The following is a 15,203-nucleotide window of genomic DNA, read 5'->3' as shown; positions in this document are numbered from 1 at the left end:
TTGGAAGGGAGCAGGTAGACGAGGACTTCAGGGCAGCAGCCACTCCAGCCGCCCTGGGCCCGACCGCACGCGAAACCGCTCCCGGTTGAACCGTCGGGCCCAAAACCCCTACAGACGGCCCAGCGGACGCCGGGAGAGCAGCCGCGCGCCAGCACCAAGTGCTGAGAGCAGCACCACCAGCCAGGCGGCACTGGGGTCGTCCCGCAGCTCGCTGCTAACAGAGGCCAGCAGCCCCAGCACCGCCAGCCAGCTGCCGTCGGCGTCCTCCTGCAGCTCCCCAGCGCTCGAGAGCGGCAGACGCTCCAGCCCCCCTGGGCCCGTGCGCATGCGAGAACGCTCCCGCTTGCAACGTCGGGCCCAAACCCCCTACAGCCGGCCCGGACACCGCCGTGGGACCAGCCGTTCGCCGTCCCCGAGCGCTGGCCCTGATCCCCCTCCACCGGCACAATAAAGTTGGCTGTTAATCTCTGCACTGGGAGATTCCACGCTCATTTGTCGGCTTCCTCCTCTTCCTCCTCTCCCTTTCTCAAGGGCCAGTGTTAGGGGCTGGGCCCAGAGGGTTGTCTTTTTCCCGGGGGTTGGCACCACCTTCCCCAGACCTCCCTCCTTGCGGGCCGGCCTTGGCCAGCTGCCCAGCGCCGTGGCCGTGAGCTTTGGGCCTCGCTGGCCCCGCAGCCTGCTCACTTTCTCCCGGGGGAAGTTCACACCCACCCGCGGGACTGGGGGTCTCTGCGCTTGCCCCCGGGAGGGTGGCGTGGCACGGCCCAGTCAGCGCCACTGCCTGTCTTCTGGCAAGGTGGACTGCGCTTGCCTGCATGGCATGGCCCTCGCGGCTCGCCCCCCTGAAATCACATGCCCTGGCCCCAGAGACTTTTGACCCATAGAATCATAGAATCGTTTAGGTCGGGAAAGACCTTTCAGATCATCGAGTCCAACTGTTGACCTAGCGCTGCCAAGTCCACCACTAAGCCATGTCCCTAAGCGCCACGTCTACCTGTCTTTTAAGTACCTCCCGGCACGGGGACTCAACCACTTCCCTGGGCGGCCTGTTCCAGTGCTTGACAACCCTCGGGGCCCACCGATGCAGCCTGTCCAGATCCCTCTGTGGAGCCTTTCTACCCTCAAACGGATCAACGCTCCCACCCACCGCCTCCCACGCTGCCCCACAGTCGCTTGCAGCTTCCTACCCCACCAAGGAAAGGCTCGCACTGACGCTGAAAGGCAGTTTATTGCCACGGGAAAAGGCCATTTCCGCCGTCACTCCCCAGCCTGCGGTCCCGCTGCTTTTTGTTCTGGAGGCAGCGCATCACCAAAGCGCTAAGGAGTTCAGGAGAAAGATGTTGGGCCACCTGCGACGTTCAGGTGCCGTCCTGAGGTCCTGTGCTGTGCCCCGGCCACTCGCCGCGTCTCAGCGGACGGGATGTGTGAGCCCAGCTCAGGCTCAAAGGTCGCTTCTGTCCCCTCTACTGGGGAGCCCAGAACCGGAGGCAATACTGCAGATGCAGCCTTACCAGGGTGGCGCAGAGAGGAAGGATCACCTTCCCTGACCTGCTGGCAGCGCTCCCCGTGCCGGGGGGCAGGAGCAGAGCTTTCCCTTGGCCAGGGCTGGAGCCCTGGAGTCGCACTGCCTGAACGGCACCTTTCGGCCAACGGTGCCACCCTCGACGGCTGCCTCGCGGCACCTGGCGTTTGACTCTGCGCTTGCCGCAGGAGCAGCCGCCCCGGTTACGTGGGTGCCGAGGGCTCGGGCCCCCGCCTCGGCACTTCACAGACACCCCTGTGAGGCGGGGGCCGTCTCCGAGTGGGCGGCAGGTGGCCGAGGGCGTCCCTGCCCGTGTTTGGGGCACGCGCAGGCCAGCGGTGCTGATGTCACAGCGGCCACTGTGACACGCGGGGGCAAGCCTACAAAAAGGAGCGCGGGGCTCGGGCTGTCCGTCGGCGCGCCCTGGTGAGGTGAGGAGAGGGCAGGGGAGGGACGGGGCTTGCGCGGGGCTGCCCAGCGAGGAGGGGGGCCCCACACCTCAGGGCTCTGGGCCTCTGCTGCAAGCTCAGCTGCGTCTCCCTTCTCCCTCACCCACCTCCCGCTTCTCCCTCAGAGGCAGCAGAGGAGCATTTGGAGGAGGCACCCCAGCGCTGCTGGGACAGGGACTCTCCAAACGCTCACCGTTGACGTGCGCCATGGCTGCAAGGAAGCGGAAGGCCCCCGACTCGATGGAGCAGGGTGAGAACAAAGGCTCCCTCCCACAGCCTGGCGCAGGGGTTGTCGGGGCGGTCAGCGTGGGGCCGAGAGCGGTGGCAGGGGGAGGCAGGAGCTCCCCAACCGCCCCGGGGCAGGGCCCCTCCTTTCCTCAGCAAGCGGGGCCCAGGCCGGGCAGCGGGCACCTGCTGGGACACCCGGGCCTGCAATGCCCCCTTCCTCTCCCAGGCCTCCAGCCCTGCCCATCAGCCAGCTAGGCAGGGACAGAGCAGGCCCGTGGGGAACAGCCCTCAGGGACGCTTCCCCCGGCCCCGCGGAGGTGCTCATTCCCGGTGCCATTTGCTCTCTCCCCTCCAGCGTGCATGCTGTGTCGCCAGGCACAGGCTGACCAGGATATCTGCGGGTGCAAACTGCAGAAGCAAGGGCTCTGTGCCCATGTGTTTTGCCTGGTGAGTGCCTCCGGGGCTCCCTCCAGCTTTCCGACAGGCAGTCCCTGCCACACGCTCCTCATCAACTCCTCGTCTTTTCTCTCCTGCAGTTTTTTGCCAACGGGCTTTTTCAGCAAAGGAGTAGGGATGGGGTTAGCCTTGAGGATATCAGACGCACGATCAAGCGCGCAGCACGCAAGGTGAGGACCCGCCAAGAACAGGGAGATTTGTGGCAGGAGAGGTTTGCGGGACCTTAGCCCAGACCCCAAGACAGAAAGCCCAGCCCTTCCAAGCAGCTCTGGAGACAAGAGTCTTGCTCCCAGCAGCTCCACAGAGGCTCCAGCACAGGAGCCGCCTCCACCAGGCGGATCTGCGGGGTGTGACCCAGCCTCGGCCACATCCTGCGCCCTGCCCGGAGGCGCGGGGCTGGCTGCGGAGGCCCTGAGGCTGCCGCTGATGGGGGCTGCTCTGCTCTTTCCAGCACTGCTTCGTCTGTGGCGAGAGCGGGGCCACCATCACCTGCCGGGAGACGGGCTGCGACCGCAGCTTCCATCTCCCCTGTGCCGTGGAGGGCGGATGCGTCACCCAGTTCTTTGGGCTCTACAGGTAAGGGCAGCCGGCCCTCGTGGCGGAGGCTCCTCGCCTTCAGTCCCCTTCCTGTCAGCATCAGCCAGACAAGAAGGGAACCCACAGTGACCCTTCCCAGCGGCCGGTCACAGGCAGAGCCAGAGCCGGGCAAGCTCTGGGGCTCCTTCACACCTCCTCTCCCCTCCTCGCCACCACCGGGGAAGGACCCAGCACTTGTCACCTCGCCCATCCCTTTCCTCTTCCCCCCAGGTCCTTCTGCTGGGAGCACCGCCCAGAGCAGGCAGTGGAGGCGACTCCGCAGGAGAACACCACCACCTGCCTCATCTGCCTCCACCCTGTGGGGGACAGAAAGTCCTACGGCACCATGGTGTGCCCAGCGTGCAAACACGCCTGGTTCCACAGGGGCTGCATGCAGAATCAGGCTATCCATGCTGGCTTCTCCTCCTTCCGCTGCCCGCATTGTCAAAATGAATATCGATTTCTGATGGAAATGCTCACCATGGGGATCCGAATCCCCAGGAGGTTGGTTTTTTTTTCTTCTCAGCTCACAAGACAGGAGGGTGCAAGCGCTGTGCCGTGCCAGGGCCTGCCCCACCAGTCCTGGCCCTCCGCTGTCCCGAGAGTCTGGGCTTCAGCTTCACGCAGGAGCTGGAAACAGGGCAGAGGGGGAAGAGCAGGGACGCCCTGCGTCTGCCTTATGCCGGGGCAGCAGGGGCTCATCAATTTTCCCTTCCTTCGCCAAAAGCGGACCGTCATGGGAGGACGATGGTGCCTATGAACAATTATATGAGAGGCACAGCCGCTGTGATGCCAGGGAGTGCCTTTGTCCGGGAGGCAGGGAGCAGGCAGAGGAAGAGGGGTAAGTTGCCAAAGCTGCACCCTGGGGCTCTGCACGGGATCGCTGTCTCGCCAAGGGCTCCAAGCGGAAGGGCGAAGAACAATCCTGTGCTGCGGTCACTTTGTCCTCACAGCCATGAACCCGTTTGCTTCCCCAGGCCCTGGCAACTGCTCCTGTGCTGCTCCTGTGCTGCCGAAGGCACCCACAAACGCTGCTCCTTCGTGAAGCACAGCACAACTAGCTGGGAGTGCGTCAGCTGTGCTGGCCTGGGCAGCGGTAAGAGGCAAAGCACCCGCCTGCCCCTCGGCTGGGGCCAGGGGGGCCAGGGGCCAGGCAAGGCCGGGCAGCGGGTGCCCGGGGTCAGCTTGGCAGAGCCTCTCTGCTCCAGAAGGGCTGGGGGCACCGCTCTGGCCTATCCCGCCCCGGGCCTGAGGGGACGGGCCCTTGACCTTCCTGCTTCCCCTTACAGCCTCCAGCGCCAGCTTGGAGCTCGCCCGCCCCAGCGCTGCCAGACAGTCAGGATCGGGGCCTTCCCACGGCTCCCCGGCACCCGAGACCAGCAGCCCCAGCACCAGCGGCCAGGCGGCATCGGGGCCATCCCGCGGCTCCCCAAGGCTTCAGGGCAGCAGCCGCTCCAGCCGCCCTGGGCCCGACCGCACGCGAAACCGCTCCCGGTTGAACCGTCGGGCCCAAAACCCCTACAGACGGCCCAGCGGACGCCGGGAGAGCAGCCGCGCGCCAGCACCAAGTGCTGAGAGCAGCACCACCAGCCAGGCGGCACTGGGGTCGTCCCGCAGCTCGCTGCTAACAGAGGCCAGCAGCCCCAGCACCGCCAGCCAGCTGCCGTCGGCGTCCTCCTGCAGCTCCCCAGCGCTCGAGAGCGGCAGACGCTCCAGCCCCCCTGGGACCGTGCGCATGCGAGAACGCTCCCGCTTGCAACGTCGGGCCCAAACCCCCTACAGCCGGCCCGGACACCGCCGTGGGACCAGCCGTGCGCCGTCCCCGAGCGCTGGCCCTGATCCCCCTCCACCGGCACAATAAAGTTGGCCGTTAATCTCTGCACTGGGAGATTCCACGCTCATTTGTCGGCTTCCTCCTCTTCCTCCTCTCCCTTTCTCAAGGGCCAGTGTTAGGGGCTGGGCCCAGAGGGTTGTCTTTTTCCCGGGGGTTGGCACCACCTTCCCCAGACCTCCCTCCTTGCGGGCCGGCCTTGGCCAGCTGCCCAGCGCCGTGGCCGTGAGCTTTGGGCCTCGCTGGCCCCGCAGCCTGCTCACTTTCTCCCGGGGGACTGGGGGTCTCTGCGCCTGCCCCCGGGAGGGTGGCGTGGCACGGCCCAGTCAGCGCCACTGCCTGTCTTCTGGCAAGGTGGACTGCGCTTGCCTGCATGGCATGGCCCTCGCGGCTCACCCCCCTGAAATCACATGCCCTGGCCCCAGAGACTTTTGACCCATAGAATCATAGAATCGTTTAGGTCGGGAAAGACCTTTCAGATCATCGAGTCCAACTGTTGACCTAGCGCTGCCAAGTCCACCACTAAGCCATGTCCCTAAGCGCCACGTCTACACGTCTTTTAAGTACCTCCCGGCACGGGGACTCAACCACTTCCCTGGGCGGCCTGTTCCAGTGCTTGACAACCCTCGGGGCCCACCGATGCAGCCTGTCCAGATCCCTCTGTGGAGCCTTTCTACCCTCAAACGGATCAACGCTCCCACCCACCGCCTCCCACGCTGCCCCACAGTCGCTTGCAGCTTCCTACCCCACCAAGGAAAGGCTCGCACTGACGCTGAAAGGCAGTTTATTGCCACGGGAAAAGGCCATTTCCGCCGTCACTCCCCAGCCTGCGGTCCCGCTGCTTTTTGTTCTGGAGGCAGCGCATCACCAAAGCGCTAAGGAGTTCAGGAGAAAGATGTTGGGCCACCTGCGACGTTCAGGTGCCGTCCTGAGGTCCTGTGCTGTGCCCCGGCCACTCGCCGCGTCTCAGCGGACGGGATGTGTGAGCCCAGCTCAGGCTCAAAGGTCGCTTCTGTCCCCTCTACTGGGGAGCCCAGAACCGGAGGCAATACTGCAGATGCAGCCTTACCAGGGTGGCGCAGAGAGGAAGGATCACCTTCCCTGACCTGCTGGCAGCGCTCCCCGTGCCGGGGGGCAGGAGCAGAGCTTTCCCTTGGCCAGGGCTGGAGCCCTGGAGTCGCACTGCCTGAACGGCACCTTTCGGCCAACGGTGCCACCCTCGACGGCTGCCTCGCGGCACCTGGCGTTTGACTCTGCGCTTGCCGCAGGAGCAGCCGCCCCGGTTACGTGGGTGCCGAGGGCTCGGGCCCCCGCCTCGGCACTTCACAGACACCCCTGTGAGGCGGGGGCCGTCTCCGAGTGGGCGGCAGGTGGCCGAGGGCGTCCCTGCCCGTGTTTGGGGCACGCGCAGGCCAGCGGTGCTGATGTCACAGCGGCCACTGTGACACGCGGGGGCAAGCCTACAAAAAGGAGCGCGGGGCTCGGGCCGTCCGTCGGCGCGCCCTGGTGAGGTGAGGAGAGGGCAGGGGAGGGACGGGGCTTGCGCGGGGCTGCCCAGCGAGGAGGGGGGCCCCACACCTCAGGGCTCTGGGCCTCTGCTGCAAGCTCAGCTGCGTCTCGCTTCTCCCTCACCCGCCTCCCGCTTCTCCCTCAGAGGCAGCAGAGGAGCATTTGGAGGAGGCACCCCAGCGCTGCTGGGACAGGGACTCTCCAAACGCTCACCGTTGACGTGCGCCATAGCTGCAAGGAAGCGGAAGGCCCCCGACTCGATGGAGCAGGGTGAGAACAAAGGCTCCCTCCCACAGCCTGGCGCAGGGGTTGTCGGGGCGGTCAGCGTGGGGCCGAGAGCGGTGGCAGGGGGAGGCAGGAGCTCCCCAACCGCCCCGGGGCAGGGCCCCTCCTTTCCTCAGCAAGCGGGGCCCAGGCCGGGCAGCGGGCACCTGCTGGGACACCCGGGCCTGCAATGCCCCCTTCCTCTCCCAGGCCTCCAGCCCTGCCCATCAGCCAGCTAGGCAGGGACAGAGCAGGCCCGTGGGGAACAGCCCTCAGGGACGCTTCCCCCGGCCCCGCGGAGGTGCTCATTCCCGGTGCCATTTGCTCTCTCCCCTCCAGCGTGCATGCTGTGTCGCCGGGCACAGGCTGACCAGGATATCTGCGGGCGCAAACTGCAGAAGCAAGGGCTCTGTGCCCATGTGTTTTGCCTGGTGAGTGCCTCCGGGGCTCCCTCCAGCTTTCCGACAGGCAGTCCCTGCCACACGCTCCTCATCAACTCCTCGTCTTTTCTCTCCTGCAGTTTTTTGCCAACGGGCTTTTTCAGCAAAGGAGTAGGGATGGGGTTAGCCTTGAGGATATCAGACGCACGATCAAGCGCGCAGCACGCAAGGTGAGGACCCGCCAAGAACAGGGAGATTTGTGGCAGGAGAGGTTTGCGGGACCTTAGCCCAGACCCCAAGAAAGAAAGCCCAGCCCTTCCAAGCAGCTCTGGAGACAAGAGTCTTGCTCCCAGCAGCTCCACAGAGGCTCCAGCACAGGAGCCGCCTCCACCAGGCGGATCTGCGGGGTGTGACCCAGCCTCGGCCACATCCTGCGCCCTGCCCGGAGGCGCGGGGCTGGCTGCGGAGGCCCTGAGGCTGCCGCTGATGGGGGCTGCTCTGCTCTTTCCAGCACTGCTTCGTCTGTGGCGAGAGCGGGGCCACCATCACCTGCCGGGAGACGGGCTGCGACCGCAGCTTCCATCTCCCCTGTGCCGTGGAGGGCGGATGCGTCACCCAGTTCTTTGGGCTCTACAGGTAAGGGCAGCCGGCCCTCGTGGCGGAGGCTCCTCGCCTTCAGTCCCCTTCCTGTCAGCATCAGCCAGACAAGAAGGGAACCCACAGTGACCCTTCCCAGCGGCCGGTCACAGGCAGAGCCAGAGCCGGGCAAGCTCTGGGGCTCCTTCACACCTCCTCTCCCCTCCTCGCCACCACCGGGGAAGGACCCAGCACTTGTCACCTCGCCCATCCCTTTCCTCTTCCCCCCAGGTCCTTCTGCTGGGAGCACCGCCCAGAGCAGGCAGTGGAGGCGACTCCGCAGGAGAACACCACCACCTGCCTCATCTGCCTCCACCCTGTGGGGGACAGAAAGTCCTACGGCACCATGGTGTGCCCAGCGTGCAAACACGCCTGGTTCCACAGGGGCTGCATGCAGAATCAGGCTATCCATGCTGGCTTCTCCTCCTTCCGCTGCCCGCATTGTCAAAATGAATATCGATTTCTGATGGAAATGCTCACCATGGGGATCCGAATCCCCAGGAGGTTGGTTTTTTTTTCTTCTCAGCTCACAAGACAGGAGGGTGCAAGCGCTGTGCCGTGCCAGGGCCTGCCCCACCAGTCCTGGCCCTCCGCTGTCCCGAGAGTCTGGGCTTCAGCTTCACGCAGGAGCTGGAAACAGGGCAGAGGGGGAAGAGCAGGGACGCCCTGCGTCTGCCTTATGCCGGGGCAGCAGGGGCTCATCAATTTTCCCTTCCTTCGCCAAAAGCGGACCGTCATGGGAGGACGATGGTGCCTATGAACAATTATATGAGAGGCACAGCCGCTGTGATGCCAGGGAGTGCCTTTGTCCGGGAGGCAGGGAGCAGGCAGAGGAAGAGGGGTAAGTTGCCAAAGCTGCACCCTGGGGCTCTGCACGGGATCGCTGTCTCGCCAAGGGCTCCAAGCGGAAGGGCGAAGAACAATCCTGTGCTGCGGTCACTTTGTCCTCACAGCCATGAACCCGTTTGCTTCCCCAGGCCCTGGCAACTGCTCCTGTGCTGCTCCTGTGCTGCCGAAGGCACCCACAAACGCTGCTCCTTCGTGAAGCACAGCACAACTAGCTGGGAGTGCGTCAGCTGTGCTGGCCTGGGCAGCGGTAAGAGGCAAAGCACCCGCCTGCCCCTCGGCTGGGGCCAGGGGGGCCAGGGGCCAGGCAAGGCCGGGCAGCGGGTGCCCGGGGTCAGCTTGGCAGAGCCTCTCTGCTCCAGAAGGGCTGGGGGCACCGCTCTGGCCTATCCCGCCCCGGGCCTGAGGGGACGGGCCCTTGACCTTCCTGCTTCCCCTTACAGCCTCCAGCGCCAGCTTGGAGCTCGCCCGCCCCAGCGCTGCCAGACAGTCAGGATCGGGGCCTTCCCACGGCTCCCCGGCACCCGAGACCAGCAGCCCCAGCACCAGCGGCCAGGCGGCATCGGGGCCATCCCGCGGCTCCCCAAGGCTTCAGGGCAGCAGCCGCTCCAGCCGCCCTGGGCCCGACCGCACGCGAAACCGCTCCCGGTTGAACCGTCGGGCCCAAAACCCCTACAGACGGCCCAGCGGACGCCGGGAGAGCAGCCGCGCGCCAGCACCAAGTGCTGAGAGCAGCACCACCAGCCAGGCGGCACTGGGGTCGTCCCGCAGCTCGCTGCTAACAGAGGCCAGCAGCCCCAGCACCGCCAGCCAGCTGCCGTCGGCGTCCTCCTGCAGCTCCCCAGCGCTCGAGAGCGGCAGACGCTCCAGCCCCCCTGGGACCGTGCGCATGCGAGAACGCTCCCGCTTGCAACGTCGGGCCCAAACCCCCTACAGCCGGCCCGGACACCGCCGTGGGACCAGCCGTGCGCCGTCCCCGAGCGCTGGCCCTGATCCCCCTCCACCGGCACAATAAAGTTGGCCGTTAATCTCTGCACTGGGAGATTCCACGCTCATTTGTCGGCTTCCTCCTCTTCCTCCTCTCCCTTTCTCAAGGGCCAGTGTTAGGGGCTGGGCCCAGAGGGTTGTCTTTTTCCCGGGGGTTGGCACCACCTTCCCCAGACCTCCCTCCTTGCGGGCCGGCCTTGGCCAGCTGCCCAGCGCCGTGGCCGTGAGCTTTGGGCCTCGCTGGCCCCGCAGCCTGCTCACTTTCTCCCGGGGGAAGTTCACACCCACCCGCGGGACTGGGGGTCTCTGCGCCTGCCCCCGGGAGGGTGGCGTGGCACGGCCCAGTCAGCGCCACTGCCTGTCTTCTGGCAAGGTGGACTGCGCTTGCCTGCATGGCATGGCCCTCGCGGCTCACCCCCCTGAAATCACATGCCCTGGCCCCAGAGACTTTTGACCCATAGAATCATAGAATCGTTTAGGTCGGGAAAGACCTTTCAGATCATCGAGTCCAACTGTTGACCTAGCGCTGCCAAGTCCACCACTAAGCCATGTCCCTAAGCGCCACGTCTACCTGTCTTTTAAGTACCTCCCGGCACGGGGACTCAACCACTTCCCTGGGCGGCCTGTTCCAGTGCTTGACAACCCTCGGGGCCCACCGATGCAGCCTGTCCAGATCCCTCTGTGGAGCCTTTCTACCCTCAAACGGATCAACGCTCCCACCCACCGCCTCCCACGCTGCCCCACAGTCGCTTGCAGCTTCCTACCCCACCAAGGAAAGGCTCGCACTGACGCTGAAAGGCAGTTTATTGCCACGGGAAAAGGCCATTTCCGCCGTCACTCCCCAGCCTGCGGTCCCGCTGCTTTTTGTTCTGGAGGCAGCGCATCACCAAAGCGCTAAGGAGTTCAGGAGAAAGATGTTGGGCCACCTGCGACGTTCAGGTGCCGTCCTGAGGTCCTGTGCTGTGCCCCGGCCACTCGCCGCGTCTCAGCGGACGGGATGTGTGAGCCCAGCTCAGGCTCAAAGGTCGCTTCTGTCCCCTCTACTGGGGAGCCCAGAACCGGAGGCAATACTGCAGATGCAGCCTTACCAGGGTGGCGCAGAGAGGAAGGATCACCTTCCCTGACCTGCTGGCAGCGCTCCCCGTGCCGGGGGGCAGGAGCAGAGCTTTCCCTTGGCCAGGGCTGGAGCCCTGGAGTCGCACTGCCTGAACGGCACCTTTCGGCCAACGGTGCCACCCTCGACGGCTGCCTCGCGGCACCTGGCGTTTGACTCTGCGCTTGCCGCAGGAGCAGCCGCCCCGGTTACGTGGGTGCCGAGGGCTCGGGCCCCCGCCTCGGCACTTCACAGACACCCCTGTGAGGCGGGGGCCGTCTCCGAGTGGGCGGCAGGTGGCCGAGGGCGTCCCTGCCCGTGTTTGGGGCACGCGCAGGCCAGCGGTGCTGATGTCACAGCGGCCACTGTGACACGCGGGGGCAAGCCTACAAAAAGGAGCGCGGGGCTCGGGCCGTCCGTCGGCGCGCCCTGGTGAGGTGAGGAGAGGGCAGGGGAGGGACGGGGCTTGCGCGGGGCTGCCCAGCGAGGAGGGGGGCCCCACACCTCAGGGCTCTGGGCCTCTGCTGCAAGCTCAGCTGCGTCTCGCTTCTCCCTCACCCGCCTCCCGCTTCTCCCTCAGAGGCAGCAGAGGAGCATTTGGAGGAGGCACCCCAGCGCTGCTGGGACAGGGACTCTCCAAACGCTCACCGTTGACGTGCGCCATGGCTGCAAGGAAGCGGAAGGCCCCCGACTCGATGGAGCAGGGTGAGAACAAAGGCTCCCTCCCACAGCCTGGCGCAGGGGTTGTCGGGGCGGTCAGCGTGGGGCCGAGAGCGGTGGCAGGGGGAGGCAGGAGCTCCCCAACCGCCCCGGGGCAGGGCCCCTCCTTTCCTCAGCAAGCGGGGCCCAGGCCGGGCAGCGGGCACCTGCTGGGACACCCGGGCCTGCAATGCCCCCTTCCTCTCCCAGGCCTCCAGCCCTGCCCATCAGCCAGCTAGGCAGGGACAGAGCAGGCCCGTGGGGAACAGCCCTCAGGGACGCTTCCCCCGGCCCCGCGGAGGTGCTCATTCCCGGTGCCATTTGCTCTCTCCCCTCCAGCGTGCATGCTGTGTCGCCGGGCACAGGCTGACCAGGATATCTGCGGGCGCAAACTGCAGAAGCAAGGGCTCTGTGCCCATGTGTTTTGCCTGGTGAGTGCCTCCGGGGCTCCCTCCAGCTTTCCGACAGGCAGTCCCTGCCACACGCTCCTCATCAACTCCTCGTCTTTTCTCTCCTGCAGTTTTTTGCCAACGGGCTTTTTCAGCAAAGGAGTAGGGATGGGGTTAGCCTTGAGGATATCAGACGCACGATCAAGCGCGCAGCACGCAAGGTGAGGACCCGCCAAGAACAGGGAGATTTGTGGCAGGAGAGGTTTGCGGGACCTTAGCCCAGACCCCAAGAAAGAAAGCCCAGCCCTTCCAAGCAGCTCTGGAGACAAGAGTCTTGCTCCCAGCAGCTCCACAGAGGCTCCAGCACAGGAGCCGCCTCCACCAGGCGGATCTGCGGGGTGTGACCCAGCCTCGGCCACATCCTGCGCCCTGCCCGGAGGCGCGGGGCTGGCTGCGGAGGCCCTGAGGCTGCCGCTGATGGGGGCTGCTCTGCTCTTTCCAGCACTGCTTCGTCTGTGGCGAGAGCGGGGCCACCATCACCTGCCGGGAGACGGGCTGCGACCGCAGCTTCCATCTCCCCTGTGCCGTGGAGGGCGGATGCGTCACCCAGTTCTTTGGGCTCTACAGGTAAGGGCAGCCGGCCCTCGTGGCGGAGGCTCCTCGCCTTCAGTCCCCTTCCTGTCAGCATCAGCCAGACAAGAAGGGAACCCACAGTGACCCTTCCCAGCGGCCGGTCACAGGCAGAGCCAGAGCCGGGCAAGCTCTGGGGCTCCTTCACACCTCCTCTCCCCTCCTCGCCACCACCGGGGAAGGACCCAGCACTTGTCACCTCGCCCATCCCTTTCCTCTTCCCCCCAGGTCCTTCTGCTGGGAGCACCGCCCAGAGCAGGCAGTGGAGGCGACTCCGCAGGAGAACACCACCACCTGCCTCATCTGCCTCCACCCTGTGGGGGACAGAAAGTCCTACGGCACCATGGTGTGCCCAGCGTGCAAACACGCCTGGTTCCACAGGGGCTGCATGCAGAATCAGGCTATCCATGCTGGCTTCTCCTCCTTCCGCTGCCCGCATTGTCAAAATGAATATCGATTTCTGATGGAAATGCTCACCATGGGGATCCGAATCCCCAGGAGGTTGGTTTTTTTTTTTTCTTCTCAGCTCACAAGACAGGAGGGTGCAAGCGCTGTGCCGTGCCAGGGCCTGCCCCACCAGTCCTGGCCCTCCGCTGTCCCGAGAGTCTGGGCTTCAGCTTCACGCAGGAGCTGGAAACAGGGCAGAGGGGGAAGAGCAGGGACGCCCTGCGTCTGCCTTATGCCGGGGCAGCAGGGGCTCATCAATTTTCCCTTCCTTCGCCAAAAGCGGACCGTCATGGGAGGACGATGGTGCCTATGAACAATTATATGAGAGGCACAGCCGCTGTGATGCCAGGGAGTGCCTTTGTCCGGGAGGCAGGGAGCAGGCAGAGGAAGAGGGGTAAGTTGCCAAAGCTGCACCCTGGGGCTCTGCACGGGATCGCTGTCTCGCCAAGGGCTCCAAGCGGAAGGGCGAAGAACAATCCTGTGCTGCGGTCACTTTGTCCTCACAGCCATGAACCCGTTTGCTTCCCCAGGCCCTGGCAACTGCTCCTGTGCTGCTCCTGTGCTGCCGAAGGCACCCACAAACGCTGCTCCTTCGTGAAGCACAGCACAACTAGCTGGGAGTGCGTCAGCTGTGCTGGCCTGGGCAGCGGTAAGAGGCAAAGCACCCGCCTGCCCCTCGGCTGGGGCCAGGGGGGCCAGGGGCCAGGCAAGGCCGGGCAGCGGGTGCCCGGGGTCAGCTTGGCAGAGCCTCTCTGCTCCAGAAGGGCTGGGGGCACCGCTCTGGCCTATCCCGCCCCGGGCCTGAGGGGACGGGCCCTTGACCTTCCTGCTTCCCCTTACAGCCTCCAGCGCCAGCTTGGAGCTCGCCCGCCCCAGCGCTGCCAGACAGTCAGGATCGGGGCCTTCCCACGGCTCCCCGGCACCCGAGACCAGCAGCCCCAGCACCAGCGGCCAGGCGGCATCGGGGCCATCCCGCGGCTCCCCAAGGCTTCAGGGCAGCAGCCGCTCCAGCCGCCCTGGGCCCGACCGCACGCGAAACCGCTCCCGGTTGAACCGTCGGGCCCAAAACCCCTACAGACGGCCCAGCGGACGCCGGGAGAGCAGCCGCGCGCCAGCACCAAGTGCTGAGAGCAGCACCACCAGCCAGGCGGCACTGGGGTCGTCCCGCAGCTCGCTGCTAACAGAGGCCAGCAGCCCCAGCACCGCCAGCCAGCTGCCGTCGGCGTCCTCCTGCAGCTCCCCAGCGCTCGAGAGCGGCAGACGCTCCAGCCCCCCTGGGCCCGTGCGCATGCGAGAACGCTCCCGCTTGCAACGTCGGGCCCAAACCCCCTACAGCCGGCCCGGACACCGCCGTGGGACCAGCCGTGCGCCGTCCCCGAGCGCTGGCCCTGATCCCCCTCCACCGGCACAATAAAGTTGGCCGTTAATCTCTGCACTGGGAGATTCCACGCTCATTTGTCGGCTTCCTCCTCTTCCTCCTCTCCCTTTCTCAAGGGCCAGTGTTAGGGGCTGGGCCCAGAGGGTTGTCTTTTTCCCGGGGGTTGGCACCACCTTCCCCAGACCTCCCTCCTTGCGGGCCGGCCTTGGCCAGCTGCCCAGCGCCGTGGCCGTGAGCTTTGGGCCTCGCTGGCCCCGCAGCCTGCTCACTTTCTCCCGGGGGAAGTTCACACCCACCCGCGGGACTGGGGGTCTCTGCGCCTGCCCCCGGGAGGGTGGCGTGGCACGGCCCAGTCAGCGCCACTGCCTGTCTTCTGGCAAGGTGGACTGCGCTTGCCTGCATGGCATGGCCCTCGCGGCTCGCCCCCCTGAAATCACATGCCCTGGCCCCAGAGACTTTTGACCCATAGAATCATAGAATCGTTTAGGTCGGGAAAGACCTTTCAGATCATCGAGTCCAACTGTTGACCTAGCGCTGCCAAGTCCACCACTAAGCCATGTCCCTAAGCGCCACGTCTACCTGTCTTTTAAGTACCTCCCGGCACGGGGACTCAACCACTTCCCTGGGCGGCCTGTTCCAGTGCTTGACAACCCTCGGGGCCCACCGATGCAGCCTGTCCAGATCCCTCTGTGGAGCCTTTCTACCCTCAAACGGATCAACGCTCCCACCCACCGCCTCCCACGCTGCCCCACAGTCGCTTGCAGCTTCCTACCCCACCAAGGAAAGGCTCGCACTGACGCTGAAAGGCAGTTTATTGCCACGGGAAAAGGCCATTTCCGCCGTCACTCCCCAGCCTGCGGTCCCGCTGCTTTTTGTTCTGGAG

At 65.7% G+C, this 15,203-nt stretch overlaps 3 protein-coding genes across 3 annotated transcripts; all 3 read left to right on the top strand.

Annotated features, from left to right (window-relative positions):
• The first annotated feature begins 2,178 nt into the window (after window positions 1–2,178).
• Window positions 2,179–4,806, top strand: LOC148050164 (E3 ubiquitin-protein ligase PHF7-like). The gene is made up of 7 exons (XM_087744246.1): window positions 2,179–2,221; window positions 2,555–2,646; window positions 2,736–2,825; window positions 3,107–3,231; window positions 3,463–3,735; window positions 3,959–4,072; window positions 4,209–4,806. Exons 1-7 carry the CDS (start codon window positions 2,179–2,181, stop codon window positions 4,804–4,806), a joined length of 1,335 nt encoding a protein of 444 aa, XP_087600372.1.
• A 1,151-nt stretch (window positions 4,807–5,957) lies between these two features.
• LOC148050163 (E3 ubiquitin-protein ligase PHF7-like) lies at window positions 5,958–9,426 on the top strand. Its single transcript, XM_087744245.1, has 8 exons — window positions 5,958–5,995; window positions 6,717–6,841; window positions 7,175–7,266; window positions 7,356–7,445; window positions 7,727–7,851; window positions 8,083–8,355; window positions 8,579–8,692; window positions 8,829–9,426. The coding sequence occupies exons 1-8, from the start codon at window positions 5,958–5,960 to the stop codon at window positions 9,424–9,426; spliced, it is 1,455 nt and encodes a 484-aa protein (XP_087600371.1).
• Window positions 9,427–11,439: 2,013 nt separating this feature from the next.
• On the top strand, window positions 11,440–14,205 carry LOC148050162 (E3 ubiquitin-protein ligase PHF7-like). Its single transcript, XM_087743093.1, has 7 exons — window positions 11,440–11,482; window positions 11,816–11,907; window positions 11,997–12,086; window positions 12,368–12,492; window positions 12,724–12,996; window positions 13,223–13,336; window positions 13,473–14,205. The coding sequence occupies exons 1-7, from the start codon at window positions 11,440–11,442 to the stop codon at window positions 14,068–14,070; spliced, it is 1,335 nt and encodes a 444-aa protein (XP_087599219.1). The 3' UTR covers window positions 14,071–14,205.
• Window positions 14,206–15,203: the final 998 nt, after the last annotated feature.

Source organism: Nipponia nippon, unplaced genomic scaffold (assembly GCF_047370975.1).
Source record: "Nipponia nippon isolate SJK-2023a ecotype South Korea unplaced genomic scaffold, ASM4737097v1 scaffold_9, whole genome shotgun sequence".
Taxonomy (NCBI): domain Eukaryota; kingdom Metazoa; phylum Chordata; class Aves; order Pelecaniformes; family Threskiornithidae; genus Nipponia; species Nipponia nippon.
The sequence above is the reverse complement of the archived record's forward strand: the minus strand, read 5'-3'. Positions and strand labels throughout refer to the sequence as shown.

Bases quoted from the DNA above. Each gene is read 5' to 3' on its own strand.
- LOC148050164 (XM_087744246.1), top strand. From the start codon at position 2,179: ATGGCTGCAAGGAAGCGGAAGGCCCCCGACTCGATGGAGCAGG. The intron at 2,647-2,735 runs GTGAGTGCCTCC...TCTCTCCTGCAG, and splicing joins GTGCCCATGTGTTTTGCCTG to TTTTTTGCCAACGGGCTTTT. The intron at 3,232-3,462 runs GTAAGGGCAGCC...TCTTCCCCCCAG, and splicing joins CAGTTCTTTGGGCTCTACAG to GTCCTTCTGCTGGGAGCACC.
- LOC148050163 (XM_087744245.1), top strand. From the start codon at position 5,958: ATGTTGGGCCACCTGCGACGTTCAGGTGCCGTCCTGAG. The intron at 8,356-8,578 runs GTTGGTTTTTTT...CTTCGCCAAAAG, and splicing joins GGGATCCGAATCCCCAGGAG to CGGACCGTCATGGGAGGACG. The intron at 8,693-8,828 runs GTAAGTTGCCAA...TTGCTTCCCCAG, and splicing joins GAGCAGGCAGAGGAAGAGGG to GCCCTGGCAACTGCTCCTGT.
- LOC148050162 (XM_087743093.1), top strand. From the start codon at position 11,440: ATGGCTGCAAGGAAGCGGAAGGCCCCCGACTCGATGGAGCAGG. The intron at 12,997-13,222 runs GTTGGTTTTTTT...CTTCGCCAAAAG, and splicing joins GGGATCCGAATCCCCAGGAG to CGGACCGTCATGGGAGGACG. The intron at 13,337-13,472 runs GTAAGTTGCCAA...TTGCTTCCCCAG, and splicing joins GAGCAGGCAGAGGAAGAGGG to GCCCTGGCAACTGCTCCTGT.